This window comes from Pristiophorus japonicus, chromosome 19, assembly GCF_044704955.1.
Source record: "Pristiophorus japonicus isolate sPriJap1 chromosome 19, sPriJap1.hap1, whole genome shotgun sequence".
Classification (NCBI taxonomy): domain Eukaryota; kingdom Metazoa; phylum Chordata; class Chondrichthyes; family Pristiophoridae; genus Pristiophorus; species Pristiophorus japonicus.
The window spans coordinates 1,454,723-1,472,586 of record NC_091995.1 but is presented as its reverse complement, the minus strand read 5'-3'; the positions used below and the strand labels follow the sequence as shown (position 1 = coordinate 1,472,586).

The window sequence follows — 17,864 nt, the reverse complement described above, 5'->3', positions numbered from 1 at the left end:
CCATCTGCCAAACCTTAGCCCATTCGCTTAACCTATCTAAATCTCTTTGCAGCCTCTCTGTGTCCTCTACACAACCCGCTTTCCCACTAATCTTTGTGTCATCTGCAAATTTTGTTACACTACACTCTGTCCCCTCTTCCAGGTCATCTATGTATATTGTAAACAGTTGTGTCCCAGCACCGATCCCTGTGGCACACCACTAACCACCGATTTCCAACCCGAAAAGGACCCATTTATCCCGACTCTCTGCTTTCTGTTCACCAGCCAATTCTCTATCCATGCTAATACATTTCCTCTGACTCCGCGTACCCTTATCTTCTGCGCTAACCTTTTGTGTGGCACCTTATCAAATGCCTTTTGAAAATCTAAATACACCACATCCATCGGTACACCTCTATCCACCATGCTCGTTATATCCTCAAAGAATTCCAGTAAATTAGTTAAACATAATTTCCCCTTCATGAATCCATGCTGCGTCTGCTTGATTGCACTATTCCTATCTAGATGTCCCGCTATTTCTTCCTTAATGATAGTTTCAAGCATTTTCCCCACTACAGATATTAAACTAACCGGCCTATAGTTACCTGCCTTTTGTCTGCCCCCTTTTTTAAACAGAGGCGTCACATTAGTTGCTTTCCAATCCCCAGAGTCCAGAGAATTTTGGTAGATTCTAACGAATGCATCTGCTATAACTTCTGCCATCTCTTTTAATACCCTGGGATGCATTTCATCAGGACCAGGGGACTTGTCTACCTTGAGTCCCATTAGCCTGTCCAGCACAAGCCCCTAGTGATAATGATTGTCTCAAGGTCCTCCCTTCCCACATTCCTGTGACCAGCAATTTTTGGCATGGTTTTTGTGTCTTCCACTATGAAGACCGAAGCAAAATAATTGTTTAAGGTCTCAGCCATTTCCACATTTCCCATTATTAAATCCCCCTTCTCATCTTCTAAGGGACCAACATTTACTTTAGTCACTCTTTTCCGTTTTATATATCGGTAAAAGCTTTTACTATCCGTTTTTATGTTTTGCGCAAGTTTACCTTCATAATCTATCTTTCCTTTATTTATTGCTTTCTTAGTCATTCTTTGCTGTCGTTTAAAATTTTCCCAATCTTCTATTTTCCCACTAACCTTGGCCACCTTATACGCATTGGTTTTTAATTTGATACACTCCTTTATTTCCTTGGTTATCCACGGCTGGTTATCCCTTCTCTTACCGCCCTTCTTTTTCACTGGAATATATTTTTGTTGAGCACTATGAAAGAGCTCCTTAAAAGTCCTCCACTGTTCCTCAATTGTGCCACCGTTTAGTCTGTGTTTCCCGTCTACTTTAGCCAACTCTGCCCTCATCCCACTGTAGTCCCCTTTTGTTTAAGCAGAGTACGCTCGTTTGAGACACTACTTCCTCATCCTCAATCTGTATTACAAATTCAACCATACTGTGATCACTCATTCCGAGAGGATCTTTCACTCGGAGATCGTTTATTATTCCTGCCTCATTACACAAGACCAGATCTAAGATAGCTTGCTCTCTTGTAGGTTCTGTAACATACTGTTCTAAGAAACAATCCCGTATGCTTTCGATGAATTCCTCCTCCAGGCTACCCCGTGCGATTTGATTTGAACAATCGATATGTAGGTTAAAATCCCCCATGATTACTGCTGTTCCTTTTTCACATGCCTCCATTATTCCCTTGATTATTGCCCGCCCCACCGTGAAGTTATTATTTGGGGGCCTATAAACTACGCTCACCAGTGACTTTTTCCCCTTACTATCTCTAATCTCCACCCACAATGATTCAACATTTTGTTCATTAGAGCCAATATCGTCTCTCACAACTGCCCTGATATCATCCTTTATTAACAGAGCTACCCCACCTCCTTTCTGTTCTTGTCGATCTTTCCGAACCGTCAGATACCCCTGTATGTTTAATTCCCAGTCTTGGCCACCCTGCAACCACATTTCTGTAATGGCCACCAAATCATACCCATTTGTAATGATTTGTGCCGTCAACTCATTTACTTTATTTCGAATGCTGCGTGCGTTTAGGTAGAGTGTTTTAATACTAGTTTTTAAACCATGATTTTTAGTTTTGACCCCTCCTGCAGCCCCTTTATATTCAGTAGCCCTTTTTGGTTTTTGCCTTGGGTTTCTCTGCCCTCCACTTTTACTCATCTCCTTTCTGTGTTTCGCTTTTGTCTCCTTTTTGTTTCCCTCTGTCTCCCTGCATTGGTTCCCATCCCCCTGCCATATTAGTTTAACTCCTCCCCAACAGCACTAGCAAACACTCCCCCTAGGACATTGGTTCCGGTCCTGCCCAGGTGCAGACCGTCCGGTTTGTACTGGTCTCACCTTCTCCAGAACCTGTTCCAATGCCCCAGGAATTTGAATCCCTCCCTGCTGCACCACTACTCAAGCCACGTATTCATCTGAGCTATCGTGCGATTCCTACTCTGACTAGCACTTGGCACTGGTAGCAATCCCGAGATTACTACTTTTGAGGTCCTACGTTTTAATTTAGCTCCTAGCTCCTTAAATTCGTCTTGTAGGACCTCATCCCTTTTTTTACCTATATCGTTGGTACCAATGTGCACCACGACAACTGGCTGTTCACCCTCCCTTTTCAGAATGTCCTGCACCCGCTCCGAGACATCCTTGACCCTTGCACCAGGGAGGCAGCATACCATCCTGGAGTCTCGGTTGCGACCGCAGAAACGCCTATCTATTCCCCTCACCATTGAATCCCCTATCACTATCGTTCTCCCACTCTTTTTCTGCCCTCCTGTGCAGCAGAGCCAGCCACGATGCCATGAACTTGGCTGCTGCTGCCCTCCCCTGATGAGTCACCCCCCTCAACAGTACTCAAAGCGGTGTATCTGTTTTGCAGGGGGATGACCGCAGGGGACCGCTGCAGTATCTTCCTTGCACTGCTCTTCCTGCTCGTCTTCCATTCCCTAGCTGGCTGTGGACCCTTCTCCTGCGGTAAGACCAACTCGCTACACGTGCTACTCACATCATTCTCAGCATTGTGGATGCTCCAGAGTGAATCCACCCTCAGCTCCAATTCCGCAACGCGGACCGTCAGGAGCTGGAGGCGGACACACTTCCCGCACACGTAGTCGTCAGGGACACCGGAAGTGTCCCTGAGTTCCCACATGGTACAGGAGGAGCATATCACGTGACCGAGCTCTCCTGCCATGACTTAACCCTTCGATACACTTAAATTGGCAACAACAATGCTAAAGTTTACTCACTGTGATAGAAGAGAAAAAAGAAAAACCACTCACCAATCACCAGCCAATCACTTACCCCCTTGGCTGTGACGTCACCTTTCTGTTTCTTTCTACTTCTTTTCTGCCTTCTCCCTGTAGCTGCACAAGTCACGCCTTTTATAGGCCTCTCCATGCACCTCCTCGACGCTGCTCCCGACTGCCGCTGACGCTGGGCCCCAGACTCCCTGCTGTGCCTTTTATAGGCCTCTTCAACGAACTCCCGATAAGTTGAAGTCCACCATTATCAATACTCTATAGCTCTTGCATCTTTCTGGAATCTGCTGCTCTATCCCTCCACCATCTCTCTCTCCATGCCCTTTCTCCTGTTTCCATCCTCCCTGCCCTCTTTCAGCCTCCTGATTCAATCTCAATCTCTTCTCCTCTCTTTCTGCCCTCCCCATTCTTCCAAATCCTGTCTCCTCTCATCGTTCTCTAGCTACTCCTCCTACAGCCTTCCACTTTCACTCCTCTCTGCTCCCCTCAACCCTTGGGGTCTTCCATTTCCTCCTAAGCACCCGTAAAAATGTGATTATTAATGCAGGTGGCGATAGGCAGGGGGTGTGATGAGAGTGTGTTGGGTTCAGGTGGAGAAATAGTAGCAGCCCAGTCTTCATGGTCCAAATAGCCAGTTTCTGTGCTGGAACACAAGGATACTACGACACAGTTTTTGAATGAATGATCTCACTGCTGAAAAGCAGCAAACAGACAAGAGCATGTGTTATGTTCAGAATAACTCCACGAGACTGGATACTGTAAGCACAAACTGATGTGGACCTTAGTCTCTTTAATAAAACCCCAGAGTGCCAAAGCAGCATGGCGGACAACCTTTTAAACTTGCTTGCACGGGGTGTGCAGGTGACCCTTGGGGCTCCAACAGTTGCGCCCCCTGGTGGCAAGTCTTACACTATTATAAAGTTTACATACTTAACAACATGTTTCACTCGCAGCAAACAGTGCTGTGGCACTCTGTCAGTGGCCTGTCACCAAGTGATTTACAGTGAACAGATGTTTACTGCCTGGAAGTGGGTGAGAAATGATCCTGCCAGTCTCACAACGAGCTTTATCTGAATTGTGTTATTCTCAAATTGCTGTGGTCAGTTTTCACATTCTGATCCTTGGGCAGTGTCCAATTGCTGATGTCCTTGTTACCACCCTGCCCGCGATTAGCTAGCTCACCACAGAACCGGGATAGTACCCGATTCTTCCTGCTCCGTACAGCTCAGTGCTGAACTGGGTCTTGTCATTACCCACACAACCATCAGCGAGGATCAGTGGTCTCCAGGAATGTGTGGGGAGGGGAGGGCTAACGGCAAAATTCCCTATTCAGAGCCCAAGACGCATTGTTACTTCCAATCATCTCAAACTCCAACCTTATCCCCTCCAAATCCCCCATCAAATCTAACACCATCACGTCCAAGTCACACACCATCCTGACTTGGAAATATATCGGCCGTTCCTTCATCGTCACTGGAACTCCCTCCCTGACAGCACTGTGGGAGCTCCTTCAGCACACGGACTGCAGCGGTTCAAGAAGGCGATTCTCAAGGGCAATTAGGGATGGGCAATAAATGCTGGTCTTACCAGCGGTGCCCACATTACAAACAATGATTAAAAAAACACCAAAAATCTGATCAGAGATTGCATTTAATGTGTGAAATAAGGGTCGACTGAAACGTGTATTCATTGTATGTCATATGGCACAAATGTCATTCTCCCCAGTGATCTTAAAACTCTGACTTCCAATATAATGCAGGTTACATTGGAATACTCGGGCCGGTTGGTGGTGTTAGTATAGAGACACAGGGTGTTTGAGCAATCATTGACACGTTTTACGGATATGGGCTAAATAAATGTAACGATACCGTGTGAAACTACAGAGAATATGGTACAGATGAATTAAATATTATCCATAATCAATTTCTAGGCCGATGTTCCTCAACCTTAATAGAATTCCTAAGATCGGGATTGGTGACTAAGAGTCGAAGAACAGTAAAACGCAAAGTAAATGGGGCCACAGAACGAGCAAGAAAATGCTTCAAATTTCTGTAATAAACCACTCTAACCAACGCCGTTGTTTCCACGGATTTGTTTATTCACTCGGCAAAGAGCCAGCAGCACAGTATCACAGTTCATTTGTACTGATCGCACATTTATACTATTTATTTTAACTGAACGCAGGCTTTACAAACATATCAAGTGATGGATACTGGGCAAAATTCCTCGCAAGAGCTGGACCTCGAGGCTGACATCGCTGGGCTTGGTTACTCGATGTGGCTCTCCCAAAGCAAGGATTAGCCCAGTCCTGGAATAACACTGTTCAAACACTGTGAGCACAAGCACGAGTCCTGGTGACCTGACCCTCAAAACGTTCTCTGAACAAGTTCCTGCCCAGAATATAACCAGGGGAGAGAGCTCTGGGCAGGTATAAAGGGACCCAGTTACAGACACTTCATCCGGATCGGGACTGAGTTACACACACTGCACTCCGGATCAGTGACCTTTAACCTCGCAGATTGTCAGCGGGGCGGAGTTTTTCCTGTCATCATTCCATCCCGGAGTGAAGAAGGGAAAGATGCTCTCAGTGAAAGTCTGGGTGAAAGTGTGGAGATGGGACATGTTGTCCGCATTGTAAAATGACACCTGTCCGCCCTCATAGTCCAGGTACACCCCGATCTTCTGGGGCTTCACACTCGGGGTGAGGGGGGTCACGGAGGGAGAGGTGCTGGCAAAAACGTCACTTCCGGGATTCAGCCCCACAATCCAGTATCCAGTCTTGGGGTTCACGGTGAAAAGCCCTTTCCTCTCGGCAGACTTTCGGGCCGCTCCGATCTCCCACTGAGTCTTGTCTCCCACCTCCGTCTCCCAGTAGTGTCTCCCTGATGTGAATCCTTCCGATCCCAGGACACAGGGCCTGGAACCATACCTCTCCGGGGTGTCAGGGAATGGCTGCTTAGTGTCTCCGAGTCTCACACTGGTCCGGTCCTGAGACAGGATGAGCCAGGGATTCGCTGTGTTCGGATCCAGAGTCAGAGAGGCTGCAATAAAAATATAAACTGAGTCCGGCACCTGGAGCTCGAACCATCACCGGCCTGGAGCAAAACCCGGAGCTCGCAGAGCCACATTCACACCCGGTGTACTCCCGGTACGGACCGGGTCAGTGTACCTGTAGATCACACACAGACCGAACTCCACATTCACACCCGGTGTAATCCCAGTACAGAACAGTGTACCTGTAGGTCACACACAGACCGAACTCCACATTCACACCCGGTGTAATCCCAGTACAGAACAGTGTACCTGTAGGTCACACACAGACCAAACTCCACATTCACTCCCGGTGTAATCCCATTACGGACCAGTGTACCTGTAGGTCACACACAGACCAAACTCCACATTCACTCCCGGTGTAATCCCATTACGGACCAGTGTACCTGTAGACCACACACAGACCAAACTCCACATTCACACCCGGTGTAATCCCAGTACGGACCGGTCAGGGTACCTGTAGGTCACACACAGACCGAACTCCACATTCACACCTGGTGCAATCCCAGTACGGACCAGGGTACCTGTAGGTCACACACAGACCGAACTCCACATTCACACCCGGTGTAATCCCAGTACAGAACAGTGTACCTGTAGGTCACACACAGACCAAACTCCACATTCAATCCCGGTGTAATCCCATTACGGACCAGTGTACCTGTAGGTCACACACAGACCAAACTCCACATTCACTCCCGGTGTAATCCCATTACGGACCAGTGTACCTGTAGACCACACACAGACCAAACTCCACATTCACACCCGGTGTAATCCCAGTACGGACCGGTCAGGGTACCTGTAGGTCACACACAGACCGAACTCCACATTCACACTTGGTGCAATCCCAGTACGGACCAGGGTACCTGTAGGTCACACACAGACCGAACTCCACATTCACACCTGGTGTAATCCCAGTACGGACCGGGTCAGTGTACCTGTAGGCCACACACAGACCGAACTCCACATTCACACCTGGTGTAATCCCAGTACGGACCGGGTCAGGGTACCTGTAGGCCACACACAGACCGAACTCCACATTCACACCCGGTGTAATCCCAGTACGGACCGGGTCAGGGTACCTGTAGGTCATACACAGACTGAACTCCACATTCACAACCGGTGTAATCCCAGTACGGACCGGGTCAGGGTACCTGTCGGTCACACACAGACCGAACCCGGTCCAACAATCAGTGTAACTCACTTTCCGGCCATTTCTCAATCTCTCTCCTGCCTGGGGGTCGGCCCATTCAGCCGCCGAGACCCTTAATCCCGCACCGTGAGCAGGACCAGCCCCTCCCCCTCCCAAACAGATTCAGCGTCAGTGATTGTCGGAAAGGGGCCAGTAAAACACGAATCTACCGGGGATAGGCTGAGATTACTTCAAACGTCTCCATCATGGAAACATCAGGTTAATTACCCCCGTTTCCTACAGTTGCTGTGTGACTCTGGCTGTTTATCAGTCACTTCCTGGCCTATCGTATGTCAGACAGTATCACAGTATCAAAGCTCAATAGCTACACTGTGACTGCAGTGTGAGCAGGAGTGAGCCTGATCTGCAGCCTGGGACTCGGACTCCCAGGCACTGAGAGAGCCTCTGTCCATCCAATTACCTACAGGGAGCTTCAAGCCCAACAGCCCAGGCCAGGAGCGGGGATCGAGGAGCAGGAATCTCACTGAATCTCCTACCCTGACCCCAGCTGGACTGTGTGACCTCAGACTGTGCCTTTAGAATTGAGAACGAGATTACTGTTTATATTAATGTCAGTGGCACGTGCTGTTACAGGGAGAAATAGACAACAGGTGTGTTACCACCCTGGCCTTGTGACGCAGGCCTTTCTCACTCACTGCAGTATTTGGAGACACACCGTGTTTCAGACAGGACTTGTGGAAACGCTGATATTTTAATGACGGACAGGGTTCCCCCATGGATGTTAAACACGCCACACAGACCAGCACCTGAACTTCACAAACCGGTAAATTCCCAGGATCTGAAGTGACTCACCTGCAAACATGCAAAACCTTTTCCGCTCTGAAAAACAGATTAAAATAACATCAACGGTGCCGTCACACAATAAAGTATAAATACTGAGTATAAATGTATGACAGAACAGGGGGACACAAGGATTGTCATTTATTTAGTGACCCGGACACCCCTGACATATCTCACTGAGAGCTGCCCATCTCACAGGATCCATCACACTCGGGACTGTCCACTTCTACACAGGAGCCTCTCACTGTGAGAAGATGCTTATCTCCGTCAGTAAGACCATTCTGTGGGAACGAGGCTGGGGCAGTGATTATGGATCAGGAGGGAGCAGATCGCGCTGTGTGACCCTGTGTAAAGTCCTCTGGGGAAACTTACAGCACAGCTGCTGTTCACAGGAGCCATCACACAGAGCAGATAAATATCACCAGAATTTATCACAATATCTATCTACAAAATACAATCCAGCTACATTGGCAGGAAAAAAATTCAAAGCAAGTTATTATTTAAATGGAGAAAAATTGCATAGTGCTGCAGTACAGCGGGACCTGGGGGACCTTGTGCCTGAAACACAAAAGGTTAGTATGCAGGTACAGCAAGTGAAAAACAGTGATTAACATAAAAGAACATAAGAAATAGGAGCAGGAGTAGACCATATGGCCTCTCGAGCCTGCTCCACCATTTAATACGATCATGGCTGATCCGATCATGGACTCAGGTCCACTTCCTGCCCGCTCCCCATAACCCCTTATTCCCTTATCGGTTAAGAAACTGTCTATCTCCGCCTTAAATTTATTCAATGTTCCAGCTTCCACAGCTCTCTGGGGCAGTGAATTCTACAGATTTACAACCCTCTGAGAGAAGAAATTTCTCCTCATCTCAGTTTTAAATGGACGGCCCCTTATTCTAAGACTATGCCCCTGAATTCTAGTCTCCCCCATCAGTGGAAACATCCTCTCTGCATCCACCTTGTCAAGCCCCTCATAATCTTATACGTTTCGATAAGATCACCTCTCATTCTTCTGAATTCCAATGAGTAGATGCCCAACCTACTCAACCTTTCCTCATAAGTCAACCCCCTCATCTCCGGAATCAACCGAGTGAACCTTCTCTGAACTGCCTCCAAAGCAAGTATATCCTTTCGTAAATATGGAAACCAAAACTGCACGCAGTACTCCAGGTGTGGCCTCACCAATACCCTGTATAACTGTAGCAAGACTGCCCTGCTTTTATACTCCATCCCCTTTGCAATAAAGGCCAAGATTCCATTGGCCTTCCTGATCACTTGCTGTACCTGCACACTAACCTTTTGTGTTTCATGCACAAGTACCCCCAGGTCCCGCTGTACTGCGGCACTTTGCAATCTTTCTCCATTTAAATAATAACTTGCTCTTTGATTTTTTTCTGCCAAAGTGCATGACCTCACACTTTCCAACTTTATACTCCATCTGCCAAATTTTTGCCCACTCACTTAGCCGGTGTATGTCCTTTTGCAAATTTTTTGTGTCCTCCTCACACATTGCTTTTCCTCCCATCTTTGTATCATCAGCAAACTTGGCTACGTTACACTCAGTCCCTTCTTCCAAGTCATTAATATAGATTGTAAATAGTTGGGGTCCCAGCACTGATCCCTGTGGCACACCACTAGTCACTGATTATCAACTCGAGAATTAACCATTTATCCTTGCTAATATATTGCCCCCAACCCCGTGTACTTTTATCTTGTGCAGTAAACTTTTCTGTGTCACCTTGCCAAATGCCTTCTGGAAGTCCAAATACACCACATCCACTGGTTCCCCTTTATCCACCCTGTTCGTTACATCCTCAAAGAATTCCAGCAAATTTGTCAAACATGACTTCCCCTTCATAAGTCGATGCTGACTCTGCCTGACCAAATTATGCTTTTCCAAATGTCCTGCTACTGCTTCTTTAATAATGGACTCCAACATTTTCCCAACCAAAGATGTTAGGATTACTAGTCTATAATTCCCTGCTTTTTGTCTGCCTCTTTTTTAAATAGGGGCATCAGGAAGGCCAATGGAATCTTGGCCTTTATTGCAAAGGGGATGGAGTATAAAAGCAGAGATGTCTTGCTACAGTTATACAGGGTATTGGTGAGGCCACACCTGGAATACTGCGTGCAGTTTTGGTTTCCATATTTAAGGAAGGATATACTTGCTTTGGAGGCAGTTCAGAGAAGGTTCACTCGGTTGATTCCGGAGATGAGGAAAGAGTGAGAAGATTGGACCACTGCTCAATGGAATTCAAAAGAATGAGAGGTGATCTTATTGAAACGTGCAAGATTATGAGGGGTCCTAACAAGGTGGATGCAGAGAGGATGTTTCCACTGATAGGGAAGACTAGAACTAGGGGGCATAATCTTAGAATAAGGGGCCACCCATTTAAAACTGAGATGAGGAGGAATTTCTTCTCTCAGAGGGTTGTAAATCTGTGGAATTCGCTGCCTCAGAGAGCTGTGGAAGCCAGGACATTGAATATATTTAAGACAGAAATAGACAGTTTCTTAACCGATAAGGGAATAAGGGGTTATGGGGAGCGGGCAGGGAAGTGGACCCGAGTCCATGATCGGATCAGCCATGATCTTATTAAATGGTGGAGCAGGCTCGAGGGACCATTTTCTTATGTTCTTACGTACATTGATACAGGGTATCATCCCTTTCAATAATCATACACTGAATGGAGGGTCCATGGAACCATGCGGAGATTTTCTCACCAACTCTTCTTACCTGAGTCTATTAGCTGCTGCTTTAGATCTGGAAGAGAATAGATTTTCATTAGAGACAACCTCCAGTTATACTGACTGGCCTCAATGATTTTCATGGGACGTGGAGTAATTTTCATTTATGAGTTAAAGAGAAGCTTCAAATCCAGGCAGCATACAGTGAATGGATGGGACAAAGGATGCCGTGTGTTTATACAGAGTCTAATCACATTGCCCTTGCTTTAGCCCAGAGGCTGCTGAAACCATAAATCCATTGACTATTCCAATACACTCCTGGCCAGACTTCCATCTCACACCCTCTGTAAACCTGAGCTCATCCAAAACTCTTCTTCCCGCTTCCTAACTCGCACCAAGTCCCGTTCACCCATCATTGCCGCGCTCACTGACCTACATTGGCTCCTGGTCCGGCAACACCTCCATTTTAGAATTCACATTCTTGTATTCAAATGTTTCCGTGTCCTTGCCCCTCCCTATATCTGTAACCTCCTCCATCCCACCAACCCTCCCTATCTCTGTAACCTCCTCCATCCCACCAACCCTCCCTATCTCTGTAACCTCCTCCATCCCACCAGCCCTCCCTATCTCTGTAACCTCCTCCATCCCACCAACCCTCCCTATCTCGGTTACCTCCTCCAGCCCACCAACCCTCCCTATCTCTGTAACTTCCTCCATCCCACCAACCCTCCCTATCTCTGTAACCTCCTCCATCCCACCAACCCTCCCTATCTCAGTTACCTCCTCCATCCCACCAACCCTCCCTATCTCGGTTACCTCCTCCAGCCCTACAATCCTCCCTATCTCTGTAACCTCCTCCAGCCCTACACCCCTCCCTATCTCTGTAACCTCCTCCATCCCACCAACCTTCCCTATCTCGGTTACCTCCTCCAGCCCGACAATCCTCCCTATCTCTGTAACCTCCTCCGGCCCTACACCCCTCCCTATCTCTGTAACCTACTCCAGCCCACCATCCCTCCCTATCTCTGTAACATCCTCCATCCCACCAACCCTCCCGATCTGTGTAACCTCCTCCATCCCACCAACCCTCCCTATATCTGTAACCTCCTCCATCCCACCAACCCTCCCTATCTCTGTAACCTCCTCCATCCCACCAACCCTCCCTATCTCTGTAACCTCCTCCATCCCACCAGCCCTCCCTATCTCTGTAACCTACTCCAGCCCACCATCCCTCCCTATCTCTGTAACATCCTCCATCCCACCAACCCTCCCGATCTGTGTAACCTCCTCCATCCCACCAACCCTCCCTATCTCTGAAACCTCCTCCAGCCCACAACCCTCCCTATCTCTGTTACCTCCTCCATCCCTCCAACCATTCTTACCTCTGTAGCCTCCTCCAGCCCTACAATCCTCCCTATCTCTGTAACCCCCTCCAGCCCACCAACCCTCTCTTATCTCTGTAACCTCCTCCAGACCACCAACCCTCCCTCTCTGTAACCTCCTCCATCCCACCAACCCTCCCTAGCTCTGTAACCTCCTCCATCCCACCAACCCTCCCTATCTCAGTTACCTCCTCCAGCCCTACAATCCTCCCCATCTCTGTAACCTCCTCCAGCCCACCATCCCTCCCTATCTCTGTAACCTCCTCCATCCCACCAACCCTCCCTAGCTCTGTAACCTCCTCCATCCCACCAACCCTCCCTATCTCAGTTACCTCCTCCAGCCCTACAATCCTCCCCATCTCTGTAACCTCCTCCAGCCCACCATCCCTCCCTATCTCTGTAACCTCCTCCATCCCACCAACCCTCCCTATCTCGGTTACCTCCTCCAGCCCGACAATCCTCCCTATCTCTGTAACCTCCTCCGGCCCTACACCCCTCCCTATCTCTGTAACCTACTCCAGCCCACCATCCCTCCCTATCTCTGTAACATCCTCCATCCCACCAACCCTCCCGATCTGTGTAACCTCCTCCATCCCACCAACCCTCCCTATCTCTGAAACCTCCTCCAGCCCACAACCCTCCCTATCTCTGTTACCTCCTCCATCCCACCAACCATCCTTACCTCTGTAGCCTCCTCCAGCCCTACAATCCCCCCTATCTCTGTAACCCCCTCCAGCCCACCAATCCTCCCTTATCTCTGTAACCTCCTCCAGACCACCAACCCTCCCTCTCTGTAACCTCCTCCATCCCACCAACCCTCCCTATCTCTGTAACCTCCTCCAGTCCACCAACCCTCCCTATCTCTATAACCTTCTCCAGCCCTATAATCCTCCCTATCTCTGTAACCTCCTCCAGCCCTACACCCCTCCATATCTCTGTAACCTCCGCCAGCCCCGACACCACTCCCTATCTCTGTAACCTCCTCCAGCCCTACACTCCTCCATATCTCTGTAACCTCCTCCAGTCCCTACACCCCTCCATATCTCTGTAACCTCCTGCAGCCTCACCAACCCTCCCAATCGCTGTAACCTCCTCCAGCCCTACAACCCTCCCTATCTCTGTAACCTCCTCCAGCCCACCAACCCTCCCTATGTCTGCAACCTCCTCCATCCCACCAACCCTCCTTATCTCTGTAACCTCCTCCAGCCCTACACCCCTCCCTATCTCTGTAACCTCCTCCAGCCCCACAACCCCCTAGATCTCTGCGTTGTTACAATTCTGGTCTCCTTTCCAGCCCCAATTTCAATCACTCCGCCACTGGTGGCCGTACCTTCTGTTGCCTAGGCCCTAAGCTCTGGATTTCTCTCCCTAAATCTTTCCACCTCTCTACCTTTCTCTCCCCCTTGAAGGCGCTCCTTGTTGTAGGCATTAGGCACCTGCTGAATATATCAAAACACTAGGCATTAGGCACCTGCTGAATATATCTAAACTCATATAGGTTTAAAGTGGCCACATATAAAATGGCTGCCCAAGCATGATGGGAACTCAGTTAGTCAAGCAATGAACTGTTGACTGAGGCTGACCGAGCAAAGACCTAGTGAGGCCCACTATCAGGAATGCCTTGGATCATCCGCTTGAGACAAGATAACTATAACGAACCATTATAGTACCTGGTATGGAATGTCCTTAATCAAGGACTTCGCACAGCAGAGCCCCGAGGAACAGAGATAAGGAGGGGCCTGCCTCACATAACGAGGTCATTAATCAGCCCGAGCTGACAAGAACCGAACATACAGCCCCTGAGGTGTCAGGGGAATTCTATTGGGTTAAAGAAACCTATATGTAATCTATAATCATTATAATTGGATTGTGTCCAGCCGAAGTGAGCTGAGTAGCTGTAATGAACTATTGTAAAACATATAAATATCGATGAATTTCTTTGTTCGGTGGAGAGAGGTGCCTGGATCTAGACCAGAGGCTTCCTCCCCACCGGCGTAATAAAAGGCCGCTTTGGCGTTGGAACCGACTCTGAGTGTTGAGTGATTCTTCCGAGAAAACATTCACACTAACAGTGGCATCACGAACAGGATTTTGAAGTTGCTAAATGCCCTTGGAGAAACCGGGTGAGTATACCTTAAACAAAAATTTTATAACGGGTGCCGAAGGTGGATGCTGGTTGATCGACACGAGGAGACGGTCCAATATCTCAAACACCTAGCCTGAGCCTGAATTAAGAGGACTTTAGTCCCACGTGTCGGCCAGGAACTAAGTAGGTGCCTGGAACACACATGGACCGTGGGATCGTGATACCGAAAGACATCTTCCAGACCCAGGTGTAATTTGAAATATACCCCGGGGTTGAACCAGCGACTAACGGAATCTAAACCTGTGAACAGGGTCGGACCAATGGGCAGAGCAGTGGTAGGTAGTCGTTAAGGATACGTCGAGCGCTGTCGGGAATTGCTTAACCCACGTTGTAAGAATTGTATAAGTTTGTGTAAAAACAGACCTGTGACCTGACAGCAGCCCAGAGACGGTCTACTACAAGTTGTGCGAGGTAAAAGGCAAACCTCTGAGAGTAGATTCCTAACGGTTCTAGTCCTACCCAGGAATGGCCAATAAAGCAAATAACCTCGAGTGGGGACCACCCGGTGGAAAAACAAAAGAAACTAATTGAGAAGATGATTAAGTCAGGATGGGACCCCCAGGACCCGCCAGCAAATCAGCGGGAATGGTGGGAGAAGGAAAGGGAAGATAAAGATGAGAACGTCGTGGTCTTGATTCTCCGAGCCCACGTAAAATTAACAGAGGAAGTTAATCAATATGTAAGAAATAAAAAAAAACCTGATAGTGACTATCTTAAGTGACATATGGATCCAAAAATAGAGCCGGCCAAACAATTAATAAGCTTGGTTGAATGAAGAGAGACGTTTGTGAATGTCTGTCGTGAAGTGAGAGTCCTTGTGTGATTTTTTGACTGCAGAATGAATTGTTCATGTTTCTGAAAGCCTGTTTGGAAAAATAGTGCAGCTCCATCCACTTTTCCAAACAGAGTGAAAGTTTTTTTAACCCTTTGTAGTGTTGACCTGTATGTGGGAAGTTTTAAGACATTTTAAGTTAGAAACGCAGGTGTGGATTTATTCGGATGATAAGTTACAGAGCTAGGAAATGCACAAAGGATAGGTTTGTTGAGCAAAAGATAAAAAATACATGGTCCCGGTGGTTAAAAAAAAAATAATTTATTTGACACGCTCACTTACTTGTCGAAAGAAAACACGCAATCATTGATTACATTGGGTTGAAAGACATAAATTTAGTCTAGGAATGAGATAAAGAATGCCTTTTAAAAAAAGGCCTGTGAGGATCTCTTGCGGCTGCGGGCTGGGGAAGTACGCTCCCATTTTGCTTTGTGTAAAATCTTGACGCAAAAGCTTCCAGCTCAGTAAAAAAAAAAGAGTTTTAAATAAAGATTGAAATTACAAAATTTGAATTGGGATTTTGAGATATTAAGAGAAGGCACAGCAAAATACTGAGATGGATTCAACTAAAAAAAAAAATTTAATTATTAAATTAAATCTCTTAAAGAAAAAAGAAGAAATAAAACTAAAAGGTTTGGAAACAATCTAGAAATACCTTCACGGATCAGATCAAACTCCTGGGCGAGTGGCGAGCTATCTGCGAAGGTGTAAAAGGGACTTTTGAAAAATGCTAAAACAGCAAGCTTTAGCAGTTTAGAAAAAACATTGTAACGACCTTGAAACTGGAATTTGAGATAACGAAAAGCAGCCCTCAAAGCCTACGTGCTAGACTCCGTTCTAGTTATGGAGAAAAGAAAAAGATAAAGACGCCACTTTGAAAGTAAACAAATTGAACGAATTTGAAAGAAAAAGTGTCTTGGATTGTCTGATGATTTTAAATTAACAAATTTACGGAGTCACGAGCCCTCCGTGTAAAATACTATTTGAAGAAAGGTGAAATGAAAAAAAAGACGTAATGCTCTAATTAGGTGTTGAAAAAAAAAGGGGGTGTTTGTGATGGAAAAAGACATAACTTACAAAATACTATTTGATATTGACTGTGAAAAAGATATTGGTTTAATAATTGGAAAAAAAAATTGGAGGAGGTAAAAGACACTCTACATTGATAATGATTTTAAATTACAAGAAAGTTTCACTGCAGTTTGAAAAGATTTCCAGAATAGACGGTGTTTATCAAGAAAAGTCCCGAACAGTCTAAACAAGCAGGAGGGTTTTGAAAATAACCGAGGAGAAAAGATCTAAGCTATGCGAACTCAGCAGAGAGAGAAATAAAACACAAGATTTGCCCAGTGAACGGAACAGTTTAAAAAAAAAGCGAAATGTTGGAATGTATACAGCTTGTGTGAAAATTGGATTTCAGTCTCTCATTTAAAAAAAAATCTTTGGCAAGTACTTGAATTAGAAGTTTAGAAAATTTGGAGTTTAATCTAAAATGCTGTCTTTCCCGATGAGGAGATTTTTATTATGACCACTTTACTAATGATTTCTGCTGTTTTAACGGATTCCTAATTTCTAAGCAAGTTTTGAAGGCACAAAGATTTGGATGATTACGCGAAGTCACGTAATGACATCAGGCCTTCTTACAAACCTGTAAAGGAGTTAACCCTTTCCATTGGTAGCTGTTTTACACTGGACCTTACTAATTTGAATTTCTTACTAAAATAAAGAAGACTCACCTGACAGACAGAGGAAATGGGGGGATCGTCAGAATAAAAATAAAACAGAACTAGCTGGTCAAGAATTAAAAGTTAAGATAAACAGGCTGGAAGAGATGTTTAAAAAACGGGACCAGACGGATAGTGCAGTGTGCAGCCATAGCACCATCACCTATGGCAATCGAGCCAATGTACCCCACAGGGGGTAGGTGTAGTCCACAAACCCAACCTAACAGTAAAGCAGACTGGGATGTTTGGAGGAATAGTGGTGGCATTGGTGTTGATTGGAGTTTGGATAATATTTAGATGGGTCATCGTGCAGGCTCGAGCACAGCAGGCTCAAATACAAAACCGACGGCAGCCCAGACAGGGACATGAAGGGATAGAGATGGTACGACTATAAAGAATATGGTTAACCTAATCCTTACCTTCGATTCCACAGAGTGACCGCGACACAAGTAGACCAGAAACTAACACCTGGTGACGACCAGGCTGTCTGTTTAAAATTGCAGATAAAACTCACCGAGATGGGACCGCGGCAACTGATTCAACTCATAATATTGGGAACCTTAAGACCCACGTAAACACTGGATGATACCAACGGATTGCAGCGCACTCAGGAAATAAACAACTACATGAACTATGGAGTCTTGTTTAATTTAACGGATGGAATGTGCATCCCAGCAGCCAAGGACTGGAGCAAGGACAGGACTTATTTTAATGCATGGCTGCAAGTGAACCTGAATAAGGACAAAGTATGCGTGCAGTGCTCCACGGGTACAAGGAG

The 17,864-nt window shown here is 46.7% G+C and overlaps 1 protein-coding gene across 2 annotated transcripts in view; it reads right to left on the bottom strand.

Annotated features, from left to right (window-relative positions):
* Positions 1-5,359: 5,359 nt before the first annotated feature.
* LOC139229608 (butyrophilin subfamily 1 member A1-like) overlaps positions 5,360-17,864 on the bottom strand; it is a 54,445-nt gene continuing 41,940 nt past the window's right edge. For both annotated transcript variants that reach the window (XM_070861115.1, XM_070861116.1), the window contains exons 6-8: positions 11,052-11,078; positions 8,323-8,349; positions 5,360-6,310 (exon numbers count right to left, since the gene is read on the bottom strand). In XM_070861115.1, coding sequence (XP_070717216.1) covers positions 5,766-6,310; positions 8,323-8,349; positions 11,052-11,078 — 599 coding nt within the window. In that variant the 3' untranslated portion in view covers positions 5,360-5,765. The remainder of the gene's footprint in view (positions 6,311-8,322; positions 8,350-11,051; positions 11,079-17,864) is intronic.